Source organism: Plodia interpunctella, chromosome 9 (genome assembly GCF_027563975.2).
Source record: "Plodia interpunctella isolate USDA-ARS_2022_Savannah chromosome 9, ilPloInte3.2, whole genome shotgun sequence".
In the NCBI taxonomy this organism is placed as follows: domain Eukaryota; kingdom Metazoa; phylum Arthropoda; class Insecta; order Lepidoptera; family Pyralidae; genus Plodia; species Plodia interpunctella.
In genome coordinates this window covers 2,312,124-2,327,599 of record NC_071302.1, presented here as the reverse complement: position 1 = coordinate 2,327,599, position 15,476 = coordinate 2,312,124, and the positions used below count along the sequence as shown (strand labels likewise).

The window sequence follows — 15,476 nt, the reverse complement described above, 5'->3', positions numbered from 1 at the left end:
TGGCCGTTGGTTTCGTACGTTCCGATAGATTTATGAGTAGAAAACCTTGATCCACGTTCAGCGGCGAAGTGTCCGGGCCAGATAGTTGGCAAGTTTTGTTGCAAGTATAAACATTTCATGTAAATTGAGATTTATGGACGACTAATGAAATTAGAATGACTCTCGCTTGTGTAAACGTTGCTTTGGATAACAAATTAGAAACTTGAATTGAGGATGTAAATGTTTACTCGTGTATGCCGGGGTAAATTTTTTAAGCACATAAATTTTACAGATCAATCCTATTACTATTGTTTTAATATTATCACAGAAATATTTATATCAATCTCTAAGCTTTTTGCAGTGTCGTTTGAATCATATTTTTCAATCAGAATTAAATCAATTACAACTGTGATTACAGTATTGTTTTTTTTCATATTGTGTCATTCAATATTGTTACACATTTTTCCTTCAAAGGCAAATTTCAAGGGCTAAAATCATTGAGCGTCAGGTACGTAGGTTCATAAATCGTTATAACTTAACGAAATGTGTTTGGTATATATTAACCGGTTGTTATTATAACTGTTGCTAAGATGTGTAACTAAAGTGTCTGGGAAACTCTTTAATTTGAAGGATTTCCTCTATTATATGTTATTACCTATAATTTCAAATATCCCATTGATTAATCTTCTAACAGTTTTTTAACTTGTGTGAATCAAATATATCATTTCGATATATATTTCTCTTCTTGCCAGAGAGTACGAAAAACAACACGTTGCATTTAAAAAATCCTGTGTTAATTAATCGATTGTTTTTAAGTCATTCTTTTTCATAATCATATCTTTGCAAATTCCTTTATTTACGTACTTATAGTTTACCATGATTTTGTGGAAAAGCTTTTTACTTTGCTCGTTCCTAGTCACCTCACGATCTTCACTTTCGCTTTCAACCGATCAATCTTACTGCCAACCCAGAAAAATAGTCTATTATATTCTTGGTATTCTTTGACATGTCTTGCACCTACTACTAAAGATAGCTTGCAAAAATCGGTAGCGAAATGGCAAAAGATAAAGCTTTTTAATATATACAAAATATCTTTTACTAAATGTTTTGAAATATTAGTAAGACTCCTAGCACACACTGATTAGTTTATGACACACCAAAGCGTTTGCCTGTACATGTTCAGAGCTATACAATGCTTGCAACAACAATTAACGCGTGGTTTGAAGAATCAGTTTCATGTATTCCCCGAGCAACTATCTAATTAATTCGCCCTTCAGCGAAGATTCAAGATATTCTTGATTAATAGTTTGTATTATAACGTATTTGCATTCCAGCTATTATGCTGGGTTATCTCTTCCATCTTGTTTTAAGCTTTAATTGAATAGAGCGTAGGATGTTACTTGCCTAATAGTGTAGGCCATATTTCAAATGACTTTAAGCCTGCACCAGTCAACTTTGATGTTGACTTTTTAACCTGCGCGCCGCTGACGTTTAGACAGAATAGCATAATTTAGGTTTTTCTGCGCAAGCTAAAATTAAAGTCAACCTACTCTAATTGTTGTTTTAATGAAGCTTATTTTTAAGGGCTCTATTATTTATTTTCTTCCAGCGTATTGCCCGATAGATAGAATGAAAAATATTTAATAGATCCTCACACTCACTTTTATCCATACGTATAACACCAACCAGCTCACGGAAGTCGAGTACTTTGACACTTGCAGCAGCTGCTAGGTTTCACCTTTCACCCGACGGTTCACTGACCACCATGGCGCCACTAGCTTTTAATCTCAACCTTTCATTTCTGAATATTGATCATAATCAGTTGTATTTCCTTCCTGCGCAAACGCATTAAGCCATTTTCTATTTTAATGTCTGTTTAACGTTGTAGGTGAGACGTGAAAATAGAAAAGCGTTAATATAGTTTTATGTGGGTCACAAATGAATATAACAGTCCAGCTTTGCATGTGCGTTAATTTGTTGCAAGCAAGCGTGTGCAATGCTCGTAACATATTCTCTGTTCAGCAAGCACATGCAAAAATGCTATACAAATATTAGCTACCTGAAACTTTCCTTTTTATTTATTAGGCCAGATATAATATTAAGGCTAAATAAAATACTTTCACATGCGATGAACATATTATCTCATCTATTGAACCCATCCGATCACTTTCGCCTTTCTTGATCACGATAGGCCAATAGTTCACATGATACCCACGTCTTCATGTAGCTATCTTTCACAGCTTTCGCTACCGACTTTGAATTAGTCTTATATTGAGATTTACATGAACATTCGTCGGGTGTCTTTATTAGGTACCTACTCAAACTGAACTGTAAAATCGTTAATAAATAAATCGTCTATTTCAGGTGATAACATGAGTAAAATTAAAAATGCGCAATAACTTCAAAGCTAATAATTGTAATGATCTTCCACAGTAAGCATTGCCATTCACTCCAATGCTTTTATTATGAAACGTAGAAATCGGATTTCACAATTTTAAACATTAAGTATTCCAATTCCGATATTTCCCGATTCAATAATAAGTATTTCACTTTACTTTCTATTCGTCATAATTCTTGCTAGCATTATTACTGCATTTTTGCTATCTTTTTCTCATATACTAACAATGGCGCACGAGGCTGAAATTTGGTGAAGTAAAAGTTGCAAATGCATGCTAATGATCCATCCATTGTTACTTTCAACAGAATGATTCCAGTGTGTCGACATAGAATATGATACTTGCGGTTTACCAACAGCAATAAAGTGGTCCTGATAATATTTACATATGAGTTGATGTGAGTGGTTCGAACTGTCAAAAATATTTGTCTTCACAGCGACGTTTGTATTGCAAACAATTCTAATAGATTGGCATGACGTCATAAGAAGAAAGGAAAACAGTGTAGTTAAAAAGATATTACGTCTGAAATCATGTGATTGGGCCGTGCTTGAAGGAAGAAAATAAAGTTACGTAGTAAGATTTCACAAAACCGTTTCTTTATAATTTTCACATGACAGTAACAGATAATAAAATTGCTAGTTCCTAAGCACCAATACAAGTATATTAGTGCTTACCTTATAATTTACTTTATTTAAGCTTAACACACCCAACTTAAAAAGACCCATTGATATTCCATAGCCCTCTGTAAACTGAAAATAAATCAAACGCTTTTCATAACACCATCTTTCACTAAGTTACACTTGCTAAAACCTTGGTAAGAAAATAAATTTAAGAATTAACCCGAAACAACTCAATTGTAAACAGTTATTTATAATATCATTGACAGGGCGTACAGTATGATCTTACCACCATTACCATACTGATATAGTGAATATAGACGACGCTTAGTCCTCGGCTGTCGTCCATTGCGTGTTTGATAGAGATCTGCTGAGCAATTGCCTTGTTTGTCGTACCCGGTAACATCGCGTCAATGAAGCCTAACCAGCTTACTTTCGGATGAGGCATCTAGATTACATACACGAAATTGAGCGTCGTATCGTGATATCAAATCTAATATAATAAATAGAAGGTTAGAAACAAGGCAAAATTGCATCCTTCTTTTTTATAACTAGTTCTAAAGGTAGTTTGGAACCTTACAAAAATGAGTCTACGACTTACTGAAAAGCCGGCAACTCTTCCCTATTGCAATTATCATTCCATGACGGGTTTGGGGCCGTTTTTAATAAAATGTATGTGTAGTAAAATATCATAGCTATTATAACAATGTGAGTCAAACAAAATGATCAGTCCCATAAGCTAAAATAGAGCTTATAGCTTAGAGCTAGTATAGCTATAGCATAGAGCTTAAAATATTTAATACATACTTGTGCATTAATAAGTACCTGTCGATGAAATATGTTGTTAAGTATGTAACAAATGGTTTACAATATTATGTGAAAATATTTATAAAAAAAATAAGTGATTCTCCAATTGATTAATGTTCGTAGCTCCGGCTTGTCCTGTAGGTAATGCACGAGCGAGCGTACCCGTTGCCATTGAACATGACTGAGCCGTTTTCGAGCGGGCCCTACGTCGCCGGATAGCCGACATCGCCATTTCTGACATTTGATGGAAGATTGTACTGTTTACCTGCGAAATTCTATGGCCTTCTCTAGAAACCGTCATGTTTATGTAGTTATCAGATGCGTTCATCTCTAGTATGCTCTGCTTAACCCATGACTCAATGGTTTCTATAAAAGGATACTCTATATTTTCTATTTATGAAATTGAAAATAAAAAATATAACATGACGTTAACCTTCTACTAAATACCATGGCAGACAGAAACTGTCTATTAGCAGAATCACCTCACTATTCAAAAACATTTTGTTTGTTACTGAACCAGCTAATCAATCAGTGCGATGTTTACCTATCTGCAGTTCGTTCACCTCGCAGCTCAAGGCTTCAATAGCATTATTTTCGCATCGAAGACAACCCACACACGCACCACGCTGCACATTTCCAAGTACGATGCACTAGGTTGAAGGAATGGGAGCGCGTGATACGAATGCGAAACTCTATCAGTAAAGTGTAGATTTTATCTTAACGTAAAAACGTTAGTAAATTCCGGCCACTCGCTAGCAAATCGGACCGGACAAATTGAATTCCCTTGGCACAGGGCAATATCAATCATTTTTGTACCAAGAATTAATCGAGGACAGAATTACTGTAATAGAAATATTAGTCTTACCCAACAAAGTTGATTGCTCTTCATATTGGAGCATGGTCTTTCCAAGTTAATTTAATCAGAGTAAAAGCGGCGGCGTAATGAACGATACCTTACTGATGAAAGCCTTATTAGTGAAAAGATTAAAGTGTAGAAAATGATAAGCGGCAAAATGTATATAATATTCATGTGCTAAGAAAGATTTTCACTCACTCTCTCCCAATTTGCCTTTACTGCAACGTCTGCTGAAATGGCATTTTATATTATTGTACATGGCTCCATAAGACAATACATGCTGTCTATGATTTACGACCAACCAAGCAGCACGGCTGATGGCTTCTTGTACCTCTAATTGAACACTCCGATAGAATAGAGTCGATAACCAAACGTCCCCGATGCTTCGATATTATCTGATTCCAATTTGAATACAAACGTGGCATAAAACGCCTAGTACTTTTTGCCCTTATAAAAACCGATGTCACGCAATACATTTCATTCGGACGGTAGATTCGTCGGTAGCACTGTAATTTTCCGAACCATTAAATCTTGTCAGAGAGTCATAAAGACTCCCCACGTGGGGAAGCGCGCGCGCGGTTTTTTGCTCGGCAGCACATCGTTCATCATTACGCATTTATTATCTCTGTGGCCTTGGCCGTGAATGGTCGCGCTGAGGACATGCAGCCGCGTGGGCAAATGTTCCTGAGGTGTGCCAAATTGTGAATTTGGTATAGAGACTACATAAAATACATTGTCATAAAAATTCACATCCATACAAAACAATTCTCTTCGCAAAAACTGGCCAAGAAGAAGATCATAAATTGAAATTGTTCCGAGAATTTCCATTTGCAGTAAATAATTTTATTTTAAATTCAAAGACATGACATGGCCTGTACTATCTGAAACGATATGGATAAGAAATAAAATGGGTTCTACGAAATCCCCTACACGAAATGTTTGTACGTGCGTAGAGAATTCAGTGTCACAAAATATGCAAAAACCGCCCCTTGCTGCGATCGGCGGAGCAGAACGAGCAATTGCCTTCAAATAATGCATAAGAACGCTGAACAGTTTCATTAATGTTGATTTGATAAAAACTGAGATTTACACTAAGATCATAATCGATCGAATAAATTAGAAATAAATGCGATTCTTACTTGACGTCTACATAAAACTAAACACTTTGTCAAATTAAATAGGTCTGCCCATAATGGAGATACCTTTGAGAGCTATTAAAAGGACGGGTTGTTAGTAGTTTACTGGCCAGGGGCCGATGTAATCCCAGTACCCATTTGGGTCAATTGCATCAATCGGTTGATCGTTAAGTGCTAACATTAGAGCCTGCACACTGCAGAAGAGGATTGGGTGTGTAATACAGCCTAGTCGTAAAACAATACAGCCTTGTCTTGCCTAATTTTGGATTAAATCAGTAAGCATCTAGAAACTGTGACGTTAAGTGATTATTATGTTATGTCATATAGACCTCCCGCGAAATATGTAAGTCCTTTATGGTGTCCGCTTTGAGTGGCTTTGAGATATAATCACCGGTCGGGGTCGTTGTACCAATTTCTAAAAGATACAGGATTCCTGCGAAAATTTATTGTGCAAACTTTATTTTGAGAAGACTCGCATAATTATTGTGAGACGCTGGAAGCTGTTTCTTAGTAACAATAATGCTAGGCGTCACATGTAATAAATCCGTTTCGTATTTTTTTATTACCTCTAGTTTTTTGACAAGAAATATTTACAAATCTATTTTGTAAAATATTGAATATGAGTTGCGATAGGACCGGTCCATGTCATCATTGGTAAAATTGAAATGTCTCTTTTGACATCTCATTATAATTTCAACTTTTTTGCTTAATATTTAGACACTTGCTTGACCATCGAAATCTCATTGTTGACGTGATAAATGTGTTTTGTAGTAGCCTAACCGATTATAACATGAACATGTACTGAATTAACAAACCGTCACATTCATTTATGTCACATTACGAAAATGGTAATAGATGCAGTGGATGCATAATGATGCCTTGGTATGCTGCTTAAGCCAGTTAGCAGTCGATACACGCGACGATATCCCGCCGGCAGCTTCAGTCATAGAATGTATGTAACTTATTTGTACATACATTTTATAAGTTCACCATTACATTTTTACCAATAATATTTTCAAACTACTGCGAGTCATCTTTAAGAAATAGCAAAAAATATCAAATATAGTAGTAGTTTTTGCTTAAAAGATGATGCGACAGGCCTCATACCGGTTTGCGGCCGGCTCCCCAGAGTCTGGCGAAGATGCGATAGTCAATGACTTGGAAATGATTAGCATAGAATTGATCAACTCTGCGATCTCATTACGTTGGTTATTATCATTTCCATTACAGTCACGGTAATCATTCCCATCTTGACTCTCAGGCTCAGAATTTGCTGTCGTTTTGAATTTTAAATTTTGTTTTGCTCTTCTTGATATACAAAAACTTGTTTTTACTAGATGCTATCGTAGTGAAGTCTTCTGTTTCGCGAATATTTGCGATGTCAATTTTCGTTATATGAGGCGTACACGGTAGCTTTGAGATGAACTGAGAAAGCCTTATCTCGATATCGGAGCGCAAACAAGAGCGTGTCGATGTTTATCACCGTCAACTTATCCAGTGCCTCTAGTGCTCATTCGACTTTCACTCAAATACTCTTGTGTGTTGATTCTAACACCACCTTGTTCGAGCCTGCCTTTTCTTGTTAGCATTGTTGGAAGTAGCGTTGAGCTGAAAGGTTTCATTGTGAAAGTTTTGTTTTTCCGCTTTTTGCTTGTGTTTTGTCTTGTGGTCTATATTCGTTATAGCTTTTTGAAAGTTGATGATAGAAACTATTGACACGTTCATTTTCTCCATTTATCACACGCGTTATATGACAATAAACTATGATTATATGGGTTATATTTTGAAAGCGGCGGCAGACGATGTGCCTGTTGATGTTTTAATATTCAATAACAGGGCCGTAAAAGTATTGTCTCGTTTGTTATGGGTGTTCGGGAGACGCCGGCGGGCGCGGCGCTCGCGCATGCTAAACCGGCCCCTCGTGATTTAGTGCAGCCCGACCCACGGGTCTAATTACAAAGTGTAATGAGATGACTCGCCCGCGCCCGATGCAACGACTTCACGCCTCTGCCCATTCGGGCCGCTAAGAGTTCGCTCTTACTTACTGCACTTTTTCTATACTGCTTTTTACGTTTTTATTTCGTATGACGTCTTGTCGGGTCTAATTAGAATATTGATGAAGCCAACTATTTCTTCTCTATGCAGCTTCTAATTATACTTAGATTTTCATAGGCTCTGACTATTCAAATGTTACATTGAGTATTTTAGCATTTATGCAACTACTTAGTAGCTGCATCACTCAAGATTTAAAATATCGATAATAGCAGAAAGGCGAGTAATATCGAATACTTGTTATACTGAAGTCCTACTTGAGCGGACCGATGTTAGATATTAATTTTGGCATATAAAATTTTTGCTAGAGAAGCCGGTTTGAGGACTGCTGATTGCAACGCAGCGCGATCAATCGAGATTCTTCAGATCAGATCAACTTGATCAACCACCTCATTCTCGCGTTGTGTTGAAGGACGAGTAAATATATTAAACAAATATTATAAACCTACTCCGAGACCTTTCTAGCCGAAGGTTATTATTCTGATTTTAATATTAATGTTGAAGGGACCGCTAACACCCACTGGAGCAAGCACTCGAATACATTATGCGACATGTAACGACTGCTATATCCTGTAAACAACATGTATATTTACATACATATTTTAGGAGTTTTTCTTATGGTGTAGTAATTTAAAAAATACGTTCACTATGTCGGTATTACGAGAATCGCTGATTAGCTCTTGCGTTTCAAAATTTTTTAACACTTGTATTATTAAAAAAATATATATCTTTAATTTATTTTAACTTTAACGCGTCTATCTCACTTTTTATCGACACGCTAAGAACATTAAACCGAATTATTATATTGATACTAAACGTGATCACGACTAATTAAATTACAAGGTTTGTTTTTTTTTTGCGCGCTAGCTCTTTAGAGACATGATGAGATTAGAGGAGTTAATAATCTTTATTCTAATCAAAGTATGGATAGATGCAAGCTTTAGTCATTGAGAAACGACCTATTCTATTTAAATATTATATTAAATGTTATATTTCCATTATCAAATCCATATCTGTAATATGTGCGACGAATTAATTCATAGAGTTAGTTACGGATTGCACATTTATACGACTTAATAATTAAATCTTACTTAATGTACTAGGTAAAGCATCTGGTATCCTACTTCCTACTAATATTATAAATGAGAAAGTTTGTGAGCATGTATGTGTGTATGTATGTTTGTTACTCCTTCACCTAAAATCTACTGGACGGATTATTATGAAATTTGGTATACGGGTAGAATATATTTGGTATACGGGTAGAATATAACCTGGAATTACACACTTTTTATCCCGAAATTCCCATGGGAGCGAAGAATAATTACTAAACCAAAGAAACTAAAATACACATATAACATACCTATTAGAATTAGTAACTAATGAGGAATTCAAGAGTAAGCAGCATGTTTGAATTGTATATGTATTAAAGTCCGATGTATATAAACCACGTGCACGTGCTAAAATAAAATTGTGAAAATATAGTAATTTCTTTATTGGTCAAACTATTTGTTTGCGAAATATTTATAATGTTTGTTTTTCTTGTCGAGTCAAATCCATATTTTATCTACATGGTATGATTTTCCAAAGGCATTAACAGGAATAAATTGATCCGGTTGATACACGATAACTAGTTCGTTTCCCTCGGGCTTTATTATTCTACTACTTTGTGCTAGGTCGAGCGAATAATACAGAAATAATATTTGGCGTTCGGGGAATTACACAAATTGTTCTTCATAGGGTCACAAAACTGATGATGTGATGTATTGTTCCGTTGTAACCCATAGACCCATTGGAAAATATGGCGCATTACGATCATAATTATTCATCAAAACGTAGCCGTAAAATCATATTTTTCCTTGACGTGTTAACATGCCAAACATCTTCAGATATTCATCTTATTTACGGCAATAAATCATTGTATGTTGGTACAGATTCACTCTCAGAAATATGTGACCCGACCATTATATGCTAATGAGATAAATGGTACGCTTTATTGATTTGCCTTCATATTTTGAAGCACCGTCATATTTAAGACCCAAGATAAATGGTTATCCATTTTTTCTCACGACAGCGTTTGATAAATTCGTTTTTTGTCCTTTCGTGATCGAGGGCCGATCGATACGACTTCAAAATCAATCGGACCCGTAATGATGTCACTGTGCTCCACTGTCATGTTATCATTAGATGTTTTGCGTCGTTGCCTAGTTATGTTTTTACAGCAGCGTCTGTATTTGCAAATGCGGTTCCGATACCGTTGTCGTTGTATGAACAAACTGCCGAGCGCTTATCGGTACCTAGCACGATTTGCTGTTTCGTTGCGTACCCCGAGCAGAACAATAGGTGTTAGTTTTTTGGACCCATTTGCTTCTACAGCGTTCTAATATATATTCAGCGGCATCGTGTATTGAAGACTTTTTTATCAATCTCACCAGGGTGTCTACCCATCTCTCATCTGCATCGGCAATTTTGGTATTCAATGAGAATAAATGAATAACTAACATAATACGCACGATCGACGATTTCACAACAATAAACCTCACGATTGTGCGGAAGCGTATAATTTTTTTATCACCAATCGCAATATCTCTGTAAATACATTTTCAGCTAAAATACTCATGAAATAACCGTCTTCGTAGTCCCGAGTAAATTTTAGATATGTTTTATTTTTTGTTTCAGTTACTGCCACTTTGCCACCACAGAGGCCTTGGATACCCCTGACGCGACCAAACAGAACTCGGCCGACATGTAAGTATACGCGTTTCATTAATTTCCTACTTTATATAAGTAATTAAACGCAACGGTCAACATTAATTTGTAACGAGAGCCATCATTGCTATTTTCTCCACATTGCCCGGCGAACAACAGTGCAGATGTAATTTAATATTGATAGCAAAAAGTTTTCCACCGAGTTCGTCATTAATAAAGTGTCATGGTGGCGTGTATGGGCGCGGCGCGCGCGGACCTTCTAATAAATAGCCACAGCTGAAGACCGCCCCGCTGTCCAACGGTACACCATCCACCCGTGGGAGAACTCGGGAAGGTTTGTCGGTCCTGTTCTAACTTTCAACAGCCGCTTGTAATTCATTTCCCAGCACCGTTACTTCGTTCACGTGGTTTCACATTCCCGATGATTTGTTAACGAACGCTCTGTCACCATCTTCGTTTTAACTAAAGGACATACTATCTGTAGGTTATAAATACATTTCAATATAATATACGACGCGGATCTTGTCGTTCTTTTTATTACAGACAACTTTGTAGTGAGTAAAATTTATGGCGCTGGTATTCATAAGTCCTCGCATTTTACACTAGGTGTTAAAATTACTGAATCACTTGATAAATTCATTAAAAAGATTTATATATTTGCTGCTAGCGGGCTATTTGATTTTTCTCACGTATTGCTCTGGGAAATTAATCGAATTTTATTGGTTTGGATGCAGCACCGGTTCCCGTCACGCATTCCTGCTGTAGTTGGACTCTCAACGCAGACCAAGACGCGAGCCTAATTTACATAAATCAAAACGGACGCCTAAACGTGCCACACGCTTCGGGAGAAATGTCTATTCGTAAATATTTATTATTCACTACAGAATACTTTATTGCATAACTGTTAAGACTTCGCGCCATCCACCCGTATATTGTAAACTCTTTTGAGAACTTAGCGATTGGGGGCAAGTATTTAAAAGTCTATTGGATCACTGAGTAAAATTTTACGCAAAATTAAACTAATTGACAGATTACGCAATTCAGTTTACGAGGCCAAGTTGTAAATGTAAAGATGACAAATTTACATCTTGATTTGTGATTCCCGTTACAAACTCTGAATGGAAATAGAAATTAGAAATTGATCAATAGAATTGATCAATCAATTATGGAAACTAGAAATTAATCAAGTTTAAAAAAAATGCACGTCACAAAATCTTATAGAAGACATACGCGATAATTTTCTGTTTTAACGTAGTTCAATAGAGCGTATACAGGAAGACATTGATGAGAAATGCTCATGGTCAGACACAGGAATAGAGGAAATGCCCTTCGTCTCGCCATCCGAAGTTGAACAATGCACAATGAGAGACAACGGCTGTGATACGACCTCCTAGCATCCGTGATCCATCGTCTATGAACTGAACATCTTAGCTTTCTTTAATCTGATTTGTCTTCTATGGTGTACACGATATTTTTGGTCGCCTCTTTTTTAGATGCTCTATTCTACTTCATCAGTACATCTAGCGTATTGTCTTCATCAACTCATTTTTTCATCCTCTCCATGCATTTACAATTTACTGACTTCTCTTTATCGCCTCTTTATTTATTCAATTTCATCCATACTTTACGAATGTTCACCGTCAACTGACTTTTTAGTCTCCTCTACGCATTTCATACTTCTGTTATGAATTTCTTGTTCGCTCCATTGCAGTAGGTAAATCTTTCCAATTAGCGTCGTATTGCCCATAAATAACATAGGTTTGCATGAAAGTATTATAAATAAAATATATCCAGTTAATTGCGAAGCGTGATTACTTTACTCGTAAAGCATCGGCGATAACGTCTGATTTGTCAGTGAAACCTTTGCTGTATAACCTCTGCATTGCAGTTTTGCAGTTCTGTATTATTTTTTAAAACTACACATTGTTCACGTCAACCCTGTTTTGATAATTGAGTCAGTTCGAGTACTTATATAAAAATGTAATTCATATACTAACACATGTCGGATTACATACGAGTACATACTAACAATGTTCATCTGGAAATATCATGGTTAAAAAAAATGGAAAGCTTATATCTAAATTTAGTTATTGACACTTCGATGACGAGTTGTTTTTACATAGTATTCGATTGATCATCATCATAGTATCATAATAGTCAAACTGAAAATCTACAGAAGGACTGTCACATAAATTATACCTCTATATACCAGCAATTGCGTAACCAAAAGAAATTACTATCACACTTCATAACAAGTACTCGATACCCGATAAAAGCAAATATCGTCAACATCGATGGATATTAAAGCTGAGGACGCCATAAAGCGAGGCGCCATAAAAAGTTGATCGATTATCACAACGAGGTCAAAGAACACCAGCGGGCTGTTGGGCCTGATAGCTTTATGGGAGGAGTAGAGTTACGATTAAGAGTACTGTCAATTGTATATCAGGGTGATCTGCATGGACTCTATTGAGTTGGCGTTAGCGGTGAATTTGGAATAAGTTTCGATAGCTTAAAGTCGGTATTATAAACGACATCACGTTATGTTTTTTCAAGAGCGCCTTTAGTCTTGCTAGACATACACTGATACTTAATACTTATGATTGATTGCTGTTATTTTTGCAGTAGAATGTCACAATTATGTTGTGTACTTATCTATGTCCAGTGTTCTCGAGACCGTCTCTTCAGATTTATTTGTAGTTAGCAGATCTAGGTGATAATTTTTTATACAAATGTAGGATCGAAGGAGAAAAAAATATGTCATTACCAATTTTATTAAATATTCGATGAATATTCAGTTTACGAAACTTCTTAAATTATTTAGTTATTCAGATTGAACTTCCGGAAAATATTAAGTAATCTAAATTACGGTCAAACTTTGAAGGAATTTGTTTTCTGGGAGCTTTTGATCTTTTAACCAATACTGGGATTGGAAATCAGCGGAAATGTAATTTTAACTTGTAATTTCTTAGTTTATATAAACGAAAAGTTCGTTTTACGTATACGATGTTTCAAGCACTCACGTCTAGTTATAATTTTTTTCAACAGTTTCAAAATTCCTCTATTAAGACTATGCAATAGGTTCAATAGAAAAAAGATGAAATTTCTCTACTTGACCTAACACCGGCGACAAGAATATAGCTTGTAAATAGAAAGAAAAAGTGCTATTGACTTTACAAGATGGAGATAATCACCACGCCATTCCACTACATGTAATCTGTTAATATCAGAATTTGTAATTCCTCGCCACAGACACGTAATGGCATAGCCAATAACTGCTCCACGCCTCCCATTATATTCAGATGAGCCGAGATGGCGTTAGTGTGATTTATTTATTTTTTACGTCTTAAGTAAAAAGAGATATGGCATGAAATTGCTCATGTCATCTATGTAGCAACTGACACATAGTTCAATCACTAAGTTTCATTTGAAGTCTGTCAAAATTCAAATGTATTTATTATGGTACTCATGTTATAGGGGTCTTAAATAGTACGCTTTATTTATTATAATATTTAAGATTTCATAAAATTTTATTTTATGGTCTCTGAGTGAGAGTAGATCAAAAGGTTATTTTCCTATTGTGCACGACCCAGCCCATTAGATGAATTCCTATTTACGATGTAAATTTTAAGAGTACTCCGTGACGATGAGTACCAGAGTTACTAAAATATATTTTTTCCTTATGAGCAATATTACAATGGCACATATTTTTTGCAGGTACGTTTATATATTACAAATTGCATCCAATTTTATCTCTTTATTCTATGATCTAAGTTGCCAATGGGAAACCTTTGTGATTGCTCATTTGGCTGTTTCTCGCGATTATGGAAACTAGAGTAATGGGCCGGTAGGATTTGTGTCATACAATTTCCTATGTTGCAATTAGTTAGATTAGTCGATAAACATGTGACTAATGTTCGTACATAACAAAAATGATGATTCAGTAGGTCTCTAACGTTTTTTTGGCATCTGGAACTGGAGAATTCCAAAGTGTCCATCTAGTAGTAATCTAGTACCACGTGCTACACTGGTGGACATATCTTTTTTTTTCTCAATGTTCCCTGTAAGATACAGAAGTTAGCACAATAGAATAAAACGAAAAGCGCGTTGTTAATTTCAAAATTCTATCCTTCTAACAACACTACCCATGAACTGTCATTATGAATAGGTGTAACAAAAAGACATTCTCTATAGAGATTAAACAAAAACTGTCATTACAAAAACTTTTGTGATCATCTTTTGTAGTTTTCGACACTTTAGCGAATGAAACTTTCCTTTTATTTTGTTACTTTTTTGTGTAAATGTTTTATATCAAGCTTAACGTTAATATGAGTAATAAAATTGATGGACGCGACTCAAACAGCTATCACAAAGGCGATTACGAATTTCGTCAGAAGGGACCATTATTTTAAAAGGATTCTGAACTATTGTCTATTCTGTTTAACATTAGCTTCAATTTGTCATTGCAGAACACAATCGAAGGCTGTGTTTATTCGGCCATTTCTCTCGCTCCGATGGTCGTGATAAAGCAGCCGTGTGCAGGCCCCCTGATTAATGCACTGTCGATAAATCTAGCGAATGCATTTCTCGCTTTCCGCACACGCTACAGGATCACTATACACTACCGTGTCAAACTGAGTTCAGGTTGATACAACAACACGAGCTTTTTGTGTTCGAAAGTCCCAAATCAGACTCGTCAATTTGGACAGGGATGATTTTGTGTTTCGATCGTTTTAACTGCAGTTCATCAACTGACCAAATCCTGTCCTATCCTGTCCTTTCCAGTTTACTACTTACTATGTATTCTGGAAAAACATAGCTTTGCCTAACAACATTTAGCTTTATACGTTTTCCTATATTTTAAGGGGTGTCTGTTATTATGCATTGAATCTTGGAATCTTGTTCGACAATATCTTCATCATTTCAT

The 15,476-nt window shown here is 35.9% G+C and overlaps 1 protein-coding gene across 3 annotated transcripts in view; it reads left to right on the top strand.

Annotated features, from left to right (window-relative positions):
- Positions 1–15,476, top strand: part of twin — a 137,288-nt gene that overhangs the window by 105,901 nt on the left and 15,911 nt on the right. For all 3 annotated transcript variants that reach the window (XM_053749335.1, XM_064436142.1, XM_064436141.1), the window contains one exon: positions 10,520–10,588. In XM_053749335.1, the coding sequence (XP_053605310.1) occupies positions 10,520–10,588 (69 nt within the window). The remainder of the gene's footprint in view (positions 1–10,519; positions 10,589–15,476) is intronic.